At 58.0% G+C, this 18,861-nt stretch overlaps 1 protein-coding gene across 1 annotated transcript; it reads right to left on the bottom strand.

Annotated features, from left to right (window-relative positions):
* Positions 1-1,379: 1,379 nt before the first annotated feature.
* Positions 1,380-18,808, bottom strand: selenoj (selenoprotein J). The gene is made up of 7 exons (XM_052026477.1): positions 18,673-18,808; positions 6,643-6,822; positions 5,900-6,075; positions 3,667-3,796; positions 2,614-2,781; positions 1,989-2,117; positions 1,380-1,567 (listed from the first exon to the last, which is right to left on the bottom strand). The coding sequence occupies exons 1-7, from the start codon at positions 18,734-18,736 to the stop codon at positions 1,440-1,442; spliced, it is 975 nt and encodes a 324-aa protein (XP_051882437.1). The 5' UTR covers positions 18,737-18,808; the 3' UTR covers positions 1,380-1,439.
* Positions 18,809-18,861: the final 53 nt, after the last annotated feature.

Consider the following 18,861-nt stretch of genomic DNA (forward strand, 5'->3'; position numbering starts at 1 on the left):
TGTCCAGGGTAACACCCACTGCTTCCTGAGGTCAGGGAGCACAGGCAGGGCATCGCCACCCACACCTCATTGCCCTGGCAACTGGGTTGGAGGTAGTGGTGGGAGGAGGGAGGAGTGGGGGTAGGGTGGGAGGGTAGGAAGGGGAGGAGAGGGGAGGATGAGAGAGGAGGGGCGAGGGGAAGGGGTGGAGGTGGTGGAGGAGGAGGGAGTGGGGAGGACGGGAGGGGGGCACAGGAGGGGGGGCACAGGAGGGGGGGCACAGGAGGGGGGGCACAGGAGGGGGGGACAGGAGGGGGGGACAGGAGGGGGGGACAGGAGGGGGGGACAGGAGGGGGGAGGGGAGGAGGAAGGAAGGAGGGGTTGGGGGGGAGGGGAGGAGGGGGTGGGGTTGGAGGAGGACGGGGAGGGGTTGGGGGAGGGAGGGGGAGGTTGGGGGAGGGGTTGGGGAGGGAGGAGAGTTGGGGAGAGGGAGGGGTGGGGTTGGAGGGGAAGGGTAGTGGGTGGGAGGGGGAGGGGAGGATGGGGAGGGAGCAGGAGTGGGGTTGGAGGGGAGGGGTAGGGGTGGGAGGGGGAGGGGAGGATGGGGGAGGGAGGAGGGTTGGGGGAGGGGGGAGGGGGGAGGGGTGGGAGGGGGAGGGGAGGATGGGGGAGGGAGGAGGGTTGGGGGAGGGGGGAGGAGGGAGGGGTGGGGTTGGAGGGGAGGGGTGGGGAGTGGGAGGGGAGGATGGGGGAGGGAGGAGGGTTTGGGGAGGGGTGGGGTTGGAGGGGAGGGGTAGGGGTGGGAGGGGGAGGGGAGGATGGGGAGGGAGGAGGGTTGGGGGAGGGGTGGGGTTGGAGGGGAGGGGTGGGGGAGGGGAGGATGGGGGAGGGGGGAGGGGAGGGGTTGGAGGGGAGGGGTGGGGAGTGGGAGGGGAGGATGGGGGAGGGAGGAGGGTTGGGGGAGGGGGGAGGGGAGGGGTTGGAGGGGAGGGGTGGGGAGTGGGAGGGGAGGATGGGGGAGGGTTGGGGGAGGGGGGAGGGGAGGGGTTGGAGGGGAGGGGTGGGGAGTGGGAGGGGAGGATGGGGGAGGGAGGAGGGTTGGGGGAGGGGGGAGGGTTGGGGGAGGGGGGAGGGGTGGGGGAGGGGGGAGGGGAGGGGTTGGAGGGGAGGGGAGTGGGAGGGGAGGATGGGGGAGGGTTGGGGGAGGGGGGAGGGGAGGGGTTGGAGGGGAGGGGTGGGGAGTGGGAGGGGAGGATGGGGGAGGGAGGAGGGTTGGGGGAGGGGGGAGGGGGGAGGGGTGGGGTTGGAGGGGAGGGGTGGGGAGTGGGAGGGGAGGATGGGGGAGGGAGGAGGGTTGGGGGAGGGGGGAGGGTTGGGGGAGGGGGGAGGGGTGGGGTTGGAGGGGAGGGGAGAACATCCTGCCCAGACCGCAGCCCCGCCCCTTCGGCCCCGCCCCTCCCTCAGCCCCGCCCCCTCCGCAGCGTCACCAGCTGCTCCGACAGCTCCCTGATGACGTCACCGTTGATGGTTTTCTTCAGCCAGTCGGCCGGGATCCCGCTGGGTCCTAGTGCCGCCCCGGCGCAAGCCCCTGTAACACAGCGAGCGGAGGCAACAGCAACTCATCCCCCAGAGCTGAGCCCGCTGTCCCCAAACCCCAACATTCCGCCCCAAAACACCCCTCCTCAACAGCCCCATTATTAGCCCCACGCCTGACACTCCCACAAAACACCTCCCTTCAACACTCACCTCACAAACAACCTTGGCCCTCCCTCAAACCCCTCCCTCAACACCCCTCCCTCAACACCCCTCCACCCCACGTCCCTGTTCCTCCCTTTTCATCCTGCTCCTCAGACACCCCTCCCCTCTTCATATCCCCCTCCTGGACTCCTTCCCTCCCACCTCCCCCTTCCTCACAACCCCGCTCCACCCCTCCCCTCCCCATCCCCTCCCACCCCTACCATCAAACCCCCAATCCATCCTGTACCACTCTCCCCCCACCCCCCACTTACCTACGAAGCAGAGCCGGCTGCAGTTGCAGCCCCCGGCGGTCATGGTGAGCCTGACGGTGCTGCTGTAGTCGCGCAGGACGGGAGTCACCAGCAGGCAGTGCAGGCAGTTCAGCAGGTTCCCAGGGACGGCTGCGGGGAGCAATAGGAGGTCAAATACCCAATCCTACCCCTATCCACCCCACCGTCCGCCGCTGCTGTTGCTCCTCACCCTCCAATCCCAAATCCCACTCCCTCCTCCCCTCCTCCACACCCAGCCCATTGTCCAACTCCCCTCTTCCTGTTCTCCATTCCACCCGCTGACCTTTCCCCACTTTCCTCTCCCCCACTCCCCCTTCCTTCCCCATCCCTGCCCCTCCCTCTTACCCCAACCCACGTCTATAACTCTCCACCACAGCATCTCTCCTGCCCCCTCCCCCTCCCTCCCCATCCCTGCACCTCCCCCTTACCCCAACCCTGCACCTCCCCCTTACCCCAACCCACCTCTATAACTCTCCACCACAGCATCTCTCCTGCCCCCTCTCCCTCCCTTCCTCACTTGAACCTCCCTCCACCCTCCCCACCTTCACCTCCACTCACCTCTCCCCTCAGCCCCACCCGTTCACCCCTCCCCAGCCGTCGGACTGACCACAGGAGCTGCCAAATGTCTGCACCACCTCACGGTGTGGCCGGCCGCGCAGTTTCAGGACCTCGGGCAACCGGTCGGCGATGACGCTGAGCTCAGGCCGACCCTTCATCCGATCGAGGAAGCCCTCCTCAGGGGGACCGAGGACAAACTCCTCCAGCACGGCAGCAGCTGTGAGTCAACAGGTGGTTATACCGGAGCCCAGGACAGGGACAGACCACCTCCCCACACCCACCCCGTCATCCTCATCCCCATCACAGACAGTCCTCTCCCCACATCCAATGTATTCCCCACCACTACCATCATCTACGGGAGGCGCTGCCTCAAGAAGGCAGCATCTATTATCGAGGATTCCCCATCATCCGGGCCATGCCCTCTTCTCACAGTTACCATCGGGCAGGAGGTACAGAAGCCTGAAGTCCCACACCACCAGTTTAGGAACAGCTACTTTCCTACAACCACCAGGTTCTTGAACCGACCTGCACACTCCTAACCCTACCTCAGCAACGGAACACTACAGACCACCTCTTGGACTGCCATGGACTGGTCTCTGTGTCTTTGGGTTTTTTTTTTTGCACAGTCATTTTTTTCTGCTGTAAGGAATAATTTATGTTCTGTGTGTTGTCTGAACCTACGTGTCTGATGCTGCTGCAAGCGTTTCCTTGTACCTGTACTTCACCGTACTTGTGCACATGACAGTAAACTCAACTTACTTCCTTATACTCATTATTTCCCTTTATTCCCCACCCCCCTCTCTCCCTACATACTCCCTGGGAGAAGGAGAGGCAAGGACAGGCAAGGCTGAGTTTTTCTTCCAGAGATCCAGGTTCGATCCTCACCTCGGGTCCTGTCTGTGTGGAGTTTGCACGTTCTCCCTGTGACCCTGTGGGTTTCCCCGGGTGCCCCAGTTCCCTCCCACATCCCAACCACGTGCGGGTCGGTGGGTTAATCAGCCGCTGTAAATTGCCCCCAGTGGCGGGGGGTCTCTCCAACTCCACTGGGGGAGGGTTTCGGGGGTGAGTGGGAGAACGATGTACACACAGGGACAACACCCACCTGCAACACTGCATTTCACTGCCAGATCATCGTCCTGAGTGACGCGCACAGCCTGCTCCACGTACTGCGGGAGCTCGGGGTCACCAGCGTACAGAGCCACCAGGGGTGCCACCTTCGCCACACCATCCATCTGTCAATGACCAACAACAACCAGCAGCTCACACACTCCGCCAGGAAGTTCCTCCCATTCATTCCTTGGGATCTGGGCCTCACTGGCAGGGCCAGCATATATTTCCCATCCCTAGTTACCCGTCGAGAAGGTGGGGGGAGCTGCCTCTTGACCTGCTGCAGTCCTTCCAGTGAAGGTGCTGCCAGTGCTGCCGGAGTTCCAGGGTTTAGACCAAATGATGGTGAAGGAATGGCAACAAGTGAATATTAAGACTGGTAGATACTAGACTCGATAATCAAGATCACAGTTTCTAAATGTGTGGGTGACACCAACTTAGGTCGAATCAAGAACTGCAGGACACTGGAAATCTGAAGCAAAGACAGAAAATGCAGGAAAACCTCAGCTGGTCAGATCACTGACTGCTCTCAGCCTGCACTCCACCCGAGAAATTCCCTCCGCTGCACCAAATCTTGCTTCATCCAGACTAACATTTCTCACTCTCAGCTGGACAAGACATTGGTCAGGCTGCACTCGGACCATTGTGAACAGTTCTGGTCTCCACGCTGCAGGAAGGATGTGGTAGCAACAGGGAGAGTGCAGAAGGGATTCACCAGACTGTTGCCTGGAACAGAGGGCTGTAGTTACAAAGAGTGATTGGATAAGCTGGGATTGTTCTCACTAGAGTGTCGGAGGCTGAGGGGTGACATTTTAGTGGTTTATAAGATAAGATACAAGATATTTATTTATTTATTAGTCACATGTACATCGAAACACACAGTGAAATGCATCTTTTGCGTAGTGTGTTCTGGGGGCAGCCCACAAGTGTCGCCACGCTTCTGGCGCCAACATAGCACGCCCACAACTTCCTAACCTGTACGTCTTTGGAATGTGGGAGGAAACCCACACAGACACGGGGAGAATGTGCAAACTCCTTACAGACAGCAGAGGGAATTGAACCTGGGTCGCTGGCGCTGTAATAGTGTTACACTAACTGCTACACTACAGTGCCTGGAAATAGATAGGGTAGATGGTCCGTCTTTTCTCTGGGGTAGGAGAGTCCGAAACAAGAAATCATGGGTTTAAGGTGAGAGGGAAAAGATTTAAAGGCGTTCTGAGGGACAAGTTTTCCACACACAGGGTGGTGGGTGTGTGGAACGAGCTGCCAGAGGAAGTGGTAGAGGTGGGGACAATTACAATGTTTAAGCAACATTTGGACAGGTTCATGGACAGGGAAGATCCAGAGGGATGTGGGTGAAATGCAGGTAAATGGGATTAGCAATAGATTGGCATCTCAGCTGGCAAGTATGGACCAAGCTGAAGGGCCTGTTTCCGTGCTGTACAACTCTGTGAAGGGCCCTTCATGCAAAATATTAACTGTTTCTCTCTCCACAGATGCTGCCTGACCTACTGAGTATTTCTGGCATTTTCTGTTCCTGCTACTAATTTTGGGAGGGTGTCAGAGCTGAGGGACATTGCAACACACGGCAGACACAGTAATAACCTTGCAGAACAGGCAAAGAGTTGGCAGAGGATGTTAAACGCTTGTGAACGTGAGTTCTACACAGAACCGTACAGCACAGGAACAGGCCCTTCGGCCCATCATGTCTGTGCTGACCATGATGCTAGTCTAACTAATCTCCCTGCACGTGGTCCGTATCCCTCCGTTCCCTGCCTGTTCATGTTCCTGTCTGAATGCCTCTGAAACGTTGCTATCGCATGTGCCCCCACCCCCTCCCCTGGCAGCCCGTTCCAGGTACCCACCGCTCTCTCTGTGTGAAAACCTGCCCCCCACATCTCCTTTGAACTTTCCCCATCTCATCTTAAAAGCATGTCCTCTGTGTTTGACATGCATTTTCCCAGGATGTTTGACATTTCCACCCTGGGAGAAGGACTCTGACTGTCTACCCTATGTATGCCTCTCATCATTTTATCAACATCCATCAGATCACCCCACTCTCCACCCCCCCCCCCCCCCCACACCGATAGGGTTTGGGCAGGGGGGGTCTCTCCCCCGAAACAGGACACACCACTCCCTCCACCCGCCACCCCCCCACCACCCAGGAGTCTGCTGCCCCCGATCACCGACCCTGGAGCAGACAGGGCAGTGACCTGGCCAGCAGTTACCTGTGGGTCCGGTGTCAGCCCCGTTCTATCCGTCACTGCCCCGTACGCGGTGAGGAAGGCTCTGATGGAGGCGTGTCGGTATCCGCCCTCCACCCTCCCGCTCGCCTCCACGTCGTACACCGACCCGGGGCCGAAGGTTCGGTACAGCTCCTGTCGGTACACCTGGACATCCCAGCCTGCAGAGAGGGACAGTGTCACCGGGACCACCGGGTACAGACCCCCCCCTCACCCCCCAACCGGGTACAGACCCCCACCCAACAGGTACAGACCCACCCTCACCACCCCCCCACCAGGTACAGACCCCTCACCTCCCCCCCACCAGGTACAGACCCACTCACCACCCCCCCCACTGGGTACAGACCCCCCCTTACCCCCCCCACCAGGTACAGACCCCTCACCTCCACCCCCCCACCGGGTACAGATCCCCCTCACCTCCCCCCCACTGGGTACAGACCCCCCTCACCACCCCCCCACCAGGTACAGAACCCCCTCACTGGGTACAGACCCCCCCCCCCCACTGGCTACAGACCCTATGCATTCCCTGACGTAAGGTGGGGGTGGAGCAGGGCAGGGTGAGGGGCGGAGGTTTGGAGGGACAAGGGTGCAAAAGGGCTGAGGTGGGGCATTTAACACGAGGAATGCAGCCTCTCCTTACCCATCACTCTGCCCTCCACCGCCTCACTCCTACCCCCTGCCCTCTCGCCCTCCACCCTCACCCCCGTTCCTGCCCCCCACCCTCTCACCTTTGGCCTTGACCAATGCCCTCAGCAGAGCCAGTGTCTGATCACCGTAGCCGCTCTGTGCCCCGGTGGGCTGCCGGTAGAACAGACACTGGCTGGGATCCACGAACTCGGGCGATGCCTCACGTCCCTGCAGGATCTCGTCCAATCGGCCCAGCTGGTAAATCCAGTGCAGCGGCTGTCCTGTGGGAACAGGGTGGGTCAGGACAAGTCACTGGCCCCATTACCAGGAGACCCCTGGGGTCGCCGGCCCCGTTACCGGGAGAGCCCCTGGGGTCGCCGGCCCCGTTACCGGGAGAGCCCCCGGGGTCGCCGGCCCCGTTACCGGGAGTGGCCCCGGGGTCGCCGGCCCCGTTACTATATTCCAAATATGGAGGAACACACACACAGTGCTGGAGGAACTCAGCGGGTCAGGCAGCATCTGTGGGGGGAGATGGACAGCTGACGTTTCGGATCAAGACCCTTCACCTGGACCCTGTGTCCATCTGAGCTGCGCTGCAGATCCCAGTGCCTGCAGTCCTGTGTCTCCGAGTGCAACCTCTCAGGAGGTAGCCCCCACCCACAGACACCCCCTCACACGGCAGTGGGCTGTGACTGACTCAGGCCCACGGGCCAGTGGTGTCAGCCACAGGGCTCCGGGACTGGGGGCAGCGTTATTGCCCATCCCCTCACGCCCACAAACGGTGGGGGTGTACCGCCTTCCAGAACCTTCTGGTGAAGGTGCTCCCACGGTGCTGTTCCGGAGGGAGTTCCCAGGTTTACACCCAGCGATGGTGATTGTTTGCATGTCAGGGGGGTGTGACATGGAGGGGAACCGGGGGCGGTGGTGCTCCCCTGCCCCTGTCCTTGGCAGGAGAGGTGGTGGGTTTGGGAGGTGCTGTCTGAGCAGCCCGGGCGAGTAACTGCCGTGCGTTTGATAGACGCCTGCAGTGTGCCGGTGGAGGGAGGGTTTGGTGGTGTGGACACACCACACCCTGCGGGCTCTCGGCACAGTGGGTATGGAGAGGATGCTTCTTCTAAACAAGGGAGTCTGGAACAAGGAGTCACCCTGTGATGTACAGGGTCGTCCATTTAACCTGCAGGAGCTGAACATCTTCCCCCTCAGACAGTGGTGAATCTTTGGAGGGGAGAACACGTGGGAGGGCAGAGGGTGAAAGGTTACCGGGGCAGATGGAGGTGATGGTCAGATCAGAGGTTATCATTATCCTGGTGTCCGCTCCTCCTCCCCATCAGGTTGTGTGTTGACACTGCTGAGAGGGGCCTGATGTGTGCCGACGGTGCCGAGCTTCTCGAGAGTTGTTGGTGCTGCACCCACCCAGGCACATAGAGGGTGTTCTGTCACTCTGCTACCCGGCCAGAGCCCACCCGGGGTCTGGGGGGTGGGAGGGGGTCTCAGAGCCCACCTCTGGGGTCAGTGCCTGGGACAGGGACCCAGTGCCCCAAGACCCAGTGCTCTGGATCCGGGGCACTCAGGAGGTGACGAAGAGATTGATTCGCACTGGTGAGAGTGGGCACTGGAGGCAGGGATTGGGGGGGGGGGGGGGGGGAGAAGAGGAGAGAGAGAGTGGGAGAGGGATGGGGGTTGAGGAGGGGGAGGGATGTGGAGTGTGGGAGGGGTCATGGAGTCAGAGTAATACAGCACAGAAACAGGCCATTCAGCCCAACTGGTCCATGCCGACCACAGCATCCTCCCTGCTAGTCCCAGTTGCCCGCCAATAACCCTCCAAGCCCCACCCCCCTCCATGTACCTATCCAAATGCACCTTCAATATCGCAATTGTACCTGCCTCGACCAGTTCCTCTGGCAGCTCAATCCAGGTACTCGACACCCTCCGTGTAAAGAAGTTACCGCTCAGGTCTCTATTAAATCTCTCCCCTCTTACCTTGTATCTGCGCCCTCTAGTTCTGGACTCCCCAACCCTGGGGACTGTCCATCCTATCCACCCCCCTCATGATTTTATAAGTTTCTATGAGGTCACCCCTCATTCTCCTACGCTCCAAGGAACAAAGATCCAGTGTGACCAACCTCTCCCTATAACTCAGGCCCTCTAGTCCAGGCACCATCCTCAGAAATCTCTTCTGCACCCTCTCCAGCTTAGCGATGTTTTTCCTAGAACAGGGTGACCAAAACTGTACACAATACTCCAAGTACGGTCTCACCAACGACTTGTATAACTGCAACATAATGTCCCTACTCCTGAACTCCATGCCCTGACTGAAGAAGGCCAGCGAGCTAAACGCCTTCTTCACCACCCTGTCTACCTGTGTGGCTGCTTTCAGCGAACTGTGCACTTGTACTCCCAGGTCCCTCTGTTCCACAACATCCCAGTGCCCTACTGAACTGTACAGAGAACACAGTGAATGTGGTGAATGAGCTTGCATGCGTCTGTTGGTCGATCGCTCAACGGACCGATTGCGAGAATGCGGCAAGTATACATGCGCACGCCAGTCGATCGCTCTGCAGAGCAAGGACGCTCTCCTACGCGAGAAACGTTACTTTTGGCGCGGGACCGGGAACTCGCGTGCTTTTCGACTCCGTCGGTCTTCTCATTGATCTACAACTGTAAGTTGCTTAGTTTCTTTACTTTGGTTAGCATGACTCAGTAAAACATTTATTCTATCGCCCGTTGTCGCTCTTGCTCCGTGCAGGTGCAACAATTGGCGACGAGGTCAAAAACAAGAATGGCCTCTTGTTGCCCTAGATGAAGCCCAGATGAAAGACCAATCAAAAGTCACCTCATTAGGCAGTGGACAGCCCGTGACCCACTCCTACCGCAGGCATAAAGAGCACGACAGGTTGGGTGGCCTACCAGCCCTTCACCCCAATTTCAACCGTTTACAAATCGCCAACATGAACTGAGCCTTCAGGATAGCTGCACATGATGGGGCAGGCGATCTGCATGACCCTCACCCTGGGGTGATCAGAAATGAAGGCACTTGTGAGAAGCTGTGTGTGGTGGCTGGAAATGGACACCGATATTGAGAATGCAGTGCGACACATGGAGCAATATGGTACACGTCATTGACACCGATATTGAGAATATGGTGCGCATCTGCCCTATTTGTCAGAAGAAACAAAAAGCATCACCAAAGGGCCGCCTGAAACCATGGGCCCGGCCTGATTCCCCGTGGAGCCGCATTTATATCGATTATCTTGGACGTTCTGGGGACACGTTTCTGGTTATTGTGGATGCCCATTCGAAGTGGAGAGAAGTGTTACCTACTGTATGTCCTGTTCCTCAACTACGATAACTAAACCGCAGTCAGTGTTTGTGACATTTGGTATTCCGGAAATGATCTCTGCATCATCAATGGAGATGGGAGAGGTTCCAGAAAATTGGAGGGTTGCAGCTGTTGTTTCTTTATTCAGGAAAGGGAGTAGAGATAGCCCAGGAAATTATAGACCGGTGAGTCTTACCTCAGTGGTTGGTAAGCTGATGGAGAAGATCCTGAGAGGCAGGATTTATGAACATTTGGCAAGGTATAATATGATTAGGAACAGTCAGCATGGCTTTGTCAAGGGCAGGTCCTGCTTTACGAGCCTGATTGAATTTTTTGAGGATGTGACTAAACACATCGATGAAGGGAGAGCAGTAAATGTAGTGTATATGGGTTTCCATAGAACCATACAGCACAAAACAGGCCCTTCGGCCCACCGTGTCGTGCCGTCCATCAGACCACCCTCACACTACCTAACCCCTTCCTCCCGCATATCCCTCTATCTCACGTTCCTCCATATGCCTATCCAACAAGCTCTTGAACCTGTTCAATGTATCTGCCTCCACCACCACCCCAGGCAGTGCATTCCATGCACCAACCACTCTTTGGGTGAAAAACCTCCCTCTGACATCTCCCCTGAACCTCCCACCCATAACCTTAAAGCCATGACCTCTCGTCTTGAACATTGGTGCCCTGGGAAGGAGGTGCTGACTGTCTACTCTATCTATTCCTCTCAATATTTTATATACCTCTATCATGTCTCCTCTCATCCTCCTCCTTTCCAGTGAATAAAGCCCTAGCACCTTAAGCCTCTCCTCATATTCAATACCCTCCAATCCAGGCAGCATCCTGGTAAATCTCCTCTGCGCCCTCTCCAATGCCTCCACATCCTTCCTATAATGAGGCGACCAGAACTGAACACAGTACTCTAAACGTGGCCTACCTAGAGTTTTGTAAAGCTGCATCATAACCTCGCGGCTCTTAAACTCAATCCCGCGACTTATGAAAGCCAACATCCCATTGGCCTTCTTAACTGCTCTTTCCACCTGTGAGGCAACTTTCAATGAACTGTGAATATGAACCCCCAGATCCCTCTGCTCCTTCACACTGCCAAGTACCTTGCCGTTTACCCTGTACTTTGCCCTGGAGTTTGTCCTTCCAAAGTGTACCACCTCACACTTCTCCGGATTGAACTCCATCTGCCACTTGTCAGCCCAGCTCTGTATCCTATCAATATCCCTCTGTAAGCTCCGACAGCCCTCCACACTATCCACAACACCGCCTGTCTTAGTGTTGTCCACAAACTTACTAACCCAGCCCTCCACCCCCTCACCTAAGTCATCTATAAATATCACAAAAAGTAGAGGTCCCAGAACCGATCCCTGCGGGACACCACTAGTCACTGCCTTCCAATCCGAGGGCACTCCTTCCACCACAACCCTCTGCTTTCTACATGCAAGCCAATTCCTAATCCACACAGCCAAGCTTCCCTGGATCCCTTGGCCTCTGACCTTCTGAAGAAGCCTACCATGAGGAACCTTATCAAATGCCTTACTAAAATCCATGTAAACCACATCCACCACACTGCCCTCATCAATCTTCCTGGTCACCTCCTCAAAGAACTCTATCAGGCTTGTGAGGCAAGATCTTCCCTTCACAAAGCCATGCTGGCTGTCCCTAATCAGTCCATGATTCTCTAGGTGTTCATAAATCCTATCCCTTAGAATCCTTTCTAACAGCTTACCCACCACAGACGTGAGACTCACCGGTCTATAATTCCCTGGCCTATCCCTATTACCTTTTTTGAACAAGGGGACCACATTTGCAATCCTCCAATCCTCCGGCACCACCCCCGTAGACAACGAGGACTCAAAGATCCTTACCAGCGGTTCAGCAATCTCCTCCCTAGCCTCTCGAAGCACCCTGGGGAAAATCCCGTCAGGCCCCGGAGATTTATCTGTCTTAATATTATTTAACAACTTCAACACATCCTCTCTCTTGATATCAACAACCTCAAGAACATTACCCCTACCAGCACTCCCTTCCGCATCATCAAGACCCCTCTCCCTGGTGAATACCGAAGAGAAGTACTCATTGAGAACTTCTCCCACTTCCGCCGCCTCCAGACAAATTCTCCCACCTTTGTCCTTAATCGGACCTACCTTCACCTTAGCCATCCTCCTACCCTTCACGTACTTGAAAAAGGCCTTGGGATTTTCCTTAACCCTACTAGCCAAAGCCTTTTCATGTCCCCTTCTAGCTCTCCTCAGCCCTTTCTTAAGTTCCTTCCTCGCTACCCTATATTCCTCACGGGCCCTGTCTGAACCTTGCTGCTTATACCTCACGTATGCTACCTTCTTCTCCCTAACAAGTCGTTCCACCTCTCTCGTCACCCACGGTTCCTTCACCCTGCCATTCCTTCTCTGCCTCACCGGGACATATTTATCCCTAACATCCTGCATAAGATCCTTGAATATCGACCACATCCCCATGGTACATTTTCCTTCAAAAAGGACATCCCAATTTACACTCCCAAGTTCTCTCCTTATAGCCTCGTAGTTAGCCCTTCCCCAATTGAAAAACCTCTTGTCCTCTCTGCACCTGTCCCTGTCCATGACAATTTTAAAGGTTATGGAGCAATGGTCACTGTCCCCCAAATGCTCACCCACCAATAGATCCTTCATCTGTCCTGGTTCATTTCCTAAAACTAGATCTAACATGGCATTCCCTCTAGTCGGCCTGTCGACATACTGCATCAGGAATCCCTCCTGGACACATTTAACAAATTCTGTCCCATCTAAACCTTTGGCACTAAGCAGGTTCCAGTCTATATTTGGGAAGTTGAAGTCTCCCATTATAATAACCCTGTTATTTCTGCTTCTCTCCAAACACTGCCTGCCAATCTGCTCCTCTATATCTCTACTGCTACCGGGGGGCCTATAGAATACTCCTAGTAGAGTAACTGCTCCTTTCTTGTTCCTTAACTCCACCCATACGGACTCTAGAGATGATCCTCCTACAACATCCATCTTTTCCACAGCCATAACAGTGTCCCTGACCAGTATCGCCACCCCTCCACCTCTTCTCCCCCCTTCCCTATCCCTCTTAAAACACCGAAAACCAGGAATATTCAATATCCACTCCTCTCCTGACGTCAGCCACGTCTCAGTAATAGCCACGATATCAGAGTCCCCCATACTTATCCAAGCCCTCAGTTCATCCCCCTTATTCCTGACACTTCTTGCATTTAAGTAAACACACTTCAGTCCATCTACCTTACTACTTTTACAGCCTGTATTCTGCTTCTCCTTCCCCAAAGCCTCTCTACCTGTTTGATCTAACTTTTCCCCATTCCCTTCTTCCTCTGACCTACTCCTCCGGTTCCCTTCCCCCTCACAAACTAGTTTAAACCCTCCTGTACCACCTTAGCAAATCTCGCCGCAAGGATATTGGCCCCCTTCTGGTTCGGGTGTAACCCGTCCTCTCTGTACAGGTCCCACCTTCCCGAGAAGAGATCCCAATGATCCAGAAATCTAAAACCCTCCCTCCTGCACCAACTTCTCAGCCACACATTTATCTGCCACCTCCTCCTATTCCTACCTTCACTATCACGTGGCACTGGCAGCAATTCCGAGATTGCTACCCTTGAGGTCCTGTTCCTCAATTTTCTGCCCAGTTCCCTGAACTCACTCTTCAGGATCTCAACCCCCTTCCTACCTATGTCATTGGTGCCAATATGGACCACAACTTCTGGCTGCTCTCCCTCCCACTCAAGAATTCTGTGGACCCGATCAGCAAGGCATTTGATAAGGTACCCAATGCAAGGCTTATTGAGAAAGTAAGGAGGCATGGGATCCAAGGGGGCATTGCAGTGTGGATCCAGAACTGGCTGGCCCACAGAAGGCAAAGAGTGGTTGTTGAAGGGTCGTATTCTGCGTGGAGGTCAGTGACCAGTGGTGTACCTCAGGGATCTGTTCTGGGACCCTTACTCTTTGTGATTTTTATAGACAATCTGGATGAGGAAGTGGAGGGATGGGTTAGTAAGTCTGCGGATGACACAAAGGTTGTATGTGTTGTGGATAGTATAGAGGGCTGTCAGAGGTTACAGCAGGACATAGATAGGATGCAGAGTTGGGCTGAGAAGTGGCAGATGCAGTTCAACCCAGATAAGTGTGAAGTGGTTCAAATATGATGGCAGAATATAGTATTAATGGTAGGACTCTTGGCAGTGTGGAGGATTAGAGGGATCTTGGGGTCCGTGTTCATAGGACACTCAAAGCGGCTGCACAGGTTGACTCTGTGGTTAAGAAGGCATATGGTGTATTGTCCTTCATCAGTCGGGGAATTGCATTTAGGAGCCGAGAGGTACTGTTGCAGCTATATAGGACCCTGGTCAGACCCCACTTAGAGTACTGTGCTCAGTTCTGGTCACCTCACTACAGGAAGGATGTGGAAGCCATAGAGAGGGTGCAGAGGAGATTTACAAGGATGCTGCCTGGAATGCAGAGCATGCCTTATGAAAGCAGGTTGAGGGAACTCGGCCTTTTCTCCTTGGAGTGACGGAGGATGAGCGGGGACTTGAAAGAGGTGTATAAAATGATGAGAGGTATTGATAGGGTAGATAGTCAGAGGCTTTTCCCCAGGGCTGAAATGGTTGCCACAAGAGGACACAGGTTTAAGGTGCTGGGGAGTAGGTAGAGAGGAGATGTCAGGGGTAAGTTTTTTACTCAGAGAGTGGTGAGTGCGGGGAATGGGCTGCCGGAAACGGTGGTGGAGGCAGATACGATAGGGTCTTTGAAGAGACTGTTGGATAGGTACATGGAGCTGAGAAAAATAGAGGGCTATGGGTAAGCCTAGTAATTTCTAGGGTAGGGACATGTTCGGCACAGCTTTGTGGGCCGAAGGGCCTGAATTGTGGTGTAGGTTTTCTATGATCATATCCGACAAGGGCTCGGCTTTCCCGAGTGCAGGATTTAAGAAGTTTGTAGAGAAGAATGGTATTGGGCACCCAACAACGGCTCCACATCACACAGCTTCAAATGGCCTGGCTGAGCGAGCAGTGCGAACGGTGGAACGGGGCTTTTCTAGACAAACACAGGGTGACGCTGACGAAATTAAGCCGTTTCCTTTTCCATTACCAAATCACCCAAACGAACTAACAGGCGCCTCCCCCACTGAATTAATGTTCAAACACACATTACGCACCAGATTGGATCTCCTGCTGCCGGCTGTCCTGGAACAAATTTGAAGTAAACAAGAGGCCATGAAACAAAACTGTGACATCCACACTGGGCCGCCAATGTTTGGTGCAGACGACAAGGTCAACACTCAACTCATGCATGAAGAAAACCGCCAACCAGCCGTCACCCGACACTGTAGCAGTCCAGCTGCAGAACTTGAACAGCCAGATGGACGAACTGTCAGGGGACATTTGGATCATGTGCGCCAGCGAACCAATGGAGGACCCGGCGAAGCCACAGGAGTGTCTGCTGCAGACGAAGCTCCTGTTCAAGTAGATGAACCAATGGAGGCTTCATCGAGAGGGAAACCTTCACAGCCCACCGACCTCGGCTTTGGCTAATCAGGGAGACACTGAGAGAGAGGCCGCCCCCCTGCAGCAGGCCACGGGGGTCCGTCGACCAGTCGGCCGATACCAGGCAGAATAGCAACGGAAACATTTCATTGTTTTTCTACGTTCACCTAACATGTTCTTCCCCTGCAGTTCCCTTTATTGGGGGGGTGGGGGAGTGGAGAGGTGGGCAGGGATGAACCGTATGGAGAACGCAGCCAATGTGCATGTATGCGCCTGTCAGTTGGTCTCTCTGCGGAGCAATAACGCTCTCCTACACGAGGAACATTGCTTTTGGCGCGGGACCAGGGACTCGCGCGCTCTCTCGTTGATCTACAACTGTAAGCTCCTTAGTTTCTTTTCTTTGGTTAACACGACTCAGTAAAAACGTTGTCGTTCTTGCTCCGTGCAGATGTAACACCTGCCATTCACTGTACAAGTCCTCCCCTGGCGTGACTGTCCAAAATGCATCACCTCACGTTTATCTAAGTTGAAATGCATTTGCTGTTTCTCAGCCCATCTCCCTCACTGATCAAGATCTCTCGGCAATTCATCGTAACCTGCTTCACTATCAACAAGACCCGCTAATTTAGTATCATCACCAAACTTGCTAATCGCGCCATGTACATTCACGTCCAAATCATTTACATACATAATGAATAACAGAGGCCCCAACACTGACCCCTGGGGCACCTCACTAGTCACAGGCCTCCAGTCGGAGAATCAACCTTCAACCGTCACCCTCTGCTTCCAATCATCGAGCCAGCTCTGAGTCCACCTCGCTACTTCCCCCTGAATCCCATGCGACCTAACCTTCCAGACCAGCCTGCCCTACAGGACCTTGTCAAAGGCCTGACTAAAGTCCACACAGACAACATCCACTGCCCTATCTTCATTTATCCCCTTAGTTACCTCTTCAAAAAACTTCAAAAGATTCATCAGACATGACCTCCCACGCACAAAACCACGCTGACTATTCCTGATCAGGCTGTCACTATCCCAGTGATGGTGGATCCTGTCCCTCAGGACTCCCCCCAGTCACTTCCCTACGACTGAAGTCAGGCTCAGCAGATGTGGTTCCCTGGCCCATCCTTGGTACCCTATTGAACAGCATTAGCCACCCTCCAGTCTTCTGGGTGAGGGAATGGGGGGGAGTGGGGAGCTGAGTGGGGGTGGAGGGAGTGGGGGCGGGAGGGGGAGTGAGGGCGGAGGGAGTGAGGGCGGAGGGAGGGCGGAGGGAGTGGGGGCGGAGGGAGTGGGGGGAGTGGGGGCGGAGGGAGTGGGGGCGGAGGGAGTGGGGGCGGAGGGAGTGAGGGGAGTGGGGGCGGAGGGAGTGGGGGCGGAGGGAGTGGGGGCGGAGGGAGTGGGGGCGGAGGGAGTGGGGGGAGTGAGGGCGGAGGGAGTGGGGGCGGAGGGAGTGGGGGCGGAGGGAGTGGGGGGAGTGAGGGAGTGGGGGCGGAGGGAGTGGGGGCGGAGGGAGAGGGGGAGGAGGGAGTGGAGAGTGAGGGCGGAGGGAGTGAGGGGAGTGAGGGCGGAGGGAGTGGGGGCGGAGGGAGTGGGGGTGGAGGGAGGGCGGGGGGAGTGGGGGCGGAGGGAGGGGGGAGTGGGGGCGGAGGGAGGGGGGGAGTGAGGGCGGAGGGAGTGAGGGCGGAGGGAGGGCGGAGGGAGTGGGGGGAGTGAGGGCGGAGGGAGTGGGGGCGGAGGGAGTGGGGGGAGGGAGGGGGGGAGTGAGGGCGGAGGGAGGGCGGAGGGAGTGGGGGCGGAGGGAGGGGGGGAGTGAGGGCGGAGGGAGTGGGGGCGGAGGGAGTGGGGGCGGAGGGAGTGGGGGAGTGGGGGCGGAGGGAGGGGGGGAGTGAGGGCGGAGGGAGGGCGGAGGGAGTGGGGGGAGTGGGGGCGGAGGGAGTGGGGGCGGAGGGAGTGAGGGCGGAGGGAGTGGGGGAGTGAGGGCGGAGGGAGTGGCGGCGGAGGGAGTGGGGGGAGTGAGGGCGGAGGGAGTGAGGGCGGAGGGAGTGGGGGCGGAGGGAGTGGGGGCGGAGGGAGGGGGGGAGTGGGGGCGGAGGGAGGGGGGAGTGAGGGCGGAGGGAGGGCGGAGGGAGGGCGGAGGGAGTGGGGGGAGTGGGGGCGGAGGGAGTGGGGGCGGAGGGAGGGGAGGGAGTGGGGGCGGAGGGAGGGGGGGGAGTGAGGGCGGAGGGAGGGGGGGAGTGAGGGCGGAGGGAGTGGGGGCGGAGGGAGTGGGGGGAGTGGGGGCGGAGGGAGGGGGGGAGTGGGGGCGGAGGGAGGGGGGGGAGTGGGGGCGGAGGGAGGGGGGGAGTGGGGGCGGAGGGAGTGGGGGGAGTGAGGGCGGAGGGAGTGGGGGCGGAGGGAGGGGGGGAGTGAGGGCGGAGGGAGGGCGGAGGGAGTGGGGGGAGTGGGGGCGGAGGGAGTGGGGGCGGAGGGAGGGGGGGCGGAGGGAGGGGGGGCGGAGGGAGGGGGGAGTGAGGGCGGAGGGAGTGAGGGCGGAGGGAGTGGGGGGAGTGGGGGCGGAGGGAGTGGGGGCGGAGGGAGGGGGGAGTGAGGGCGGAGGGAGTGAGGGCGGAGGGAGGGGGGGAGTGAGGGCGGAGGGAGGGGGGGGAGTGAGGGCGGAGGGAGTGGGGGCGGAGGGAGTGGGGGCGGAGGGAGGGGGGGGAGTGGGGGCGGAGGGAGTGGGGGCGGAGGGAGGGGGGGAGTGAGGGCGGAGGGAGTGAGGGCGGAGGGAGTGAGGGCGGAGGGAGTGGGGGGAGTGAGGGCGGAGGGAGTGGGGGGAGTGGGGGCGGAGGGAGTGGGGGGAGTGGGGGCGGAGGGAGTGGGGGCGGAGGGAGGGGGGAGTGAGGGCAGAGGGAGTGAGGGCAGAGGGAGTGAGGGCGGAGGGAGGGGGGGAGTGAGGGCGGAGGGAGTGGGGGCGGAGGGAGGGGGGGAGTGGGGGCGGAGGGAGTGGGGGGAGTGAGGGCGGAGGGAGTGAGGGGAGTGGGGGTGGAGGGAGTGGGGGCGGAGGGAGTGGGGGCGGAGGGAGGGGGGAGTGAGGGCGGAGGGAGGGGAGGGAGTGGGGGCGGAGGGAGTGGGGGGAGTGAGGGCGGAGGGAGTGAGGGGAGTGGGGGTGGAGGGAGTGGGGGCGGAGGGAGTGGGGGTGGAGGGAGGGGAGGGAGTGGGGGCGGAGGGAGGGGGGAGTGGGGGCGGAGGGAGGGGGGAGTGGGGGCGAGAGGTGTGTCAGGTGGGGGGGGGGAACCTCACCTGCCGCGTCCGCCACCAGTGAGCCCAGCACCGCGCCCGCCGCCCGCCGCCGCTCCGCCGCCATCCCGGGCCCTGTGGGGGCGGGGCCACAGCGGGGGCGGGGCCACAGACCGGGACCGCCCACCTCTACTGCAGCCGGACCGCGCTACCACCTACTGGTCGGGAATCGTCAGCGCAACAATTCGGAGC

Source organism: Pristis pectinata, chromosome 11 (genome assembly GCF_009764475.1).
Source record: "Pristis pectinata isolate sPriPec2 chromosome 11, sPriPec2.1.pri, whole genome shotgun sequence".
NCBI lineage: Eukaryota > Metazoa > Chordata > Chondrichthyes > Rhinopristiformes > Pristidae > Pristis > Pristis pectinata.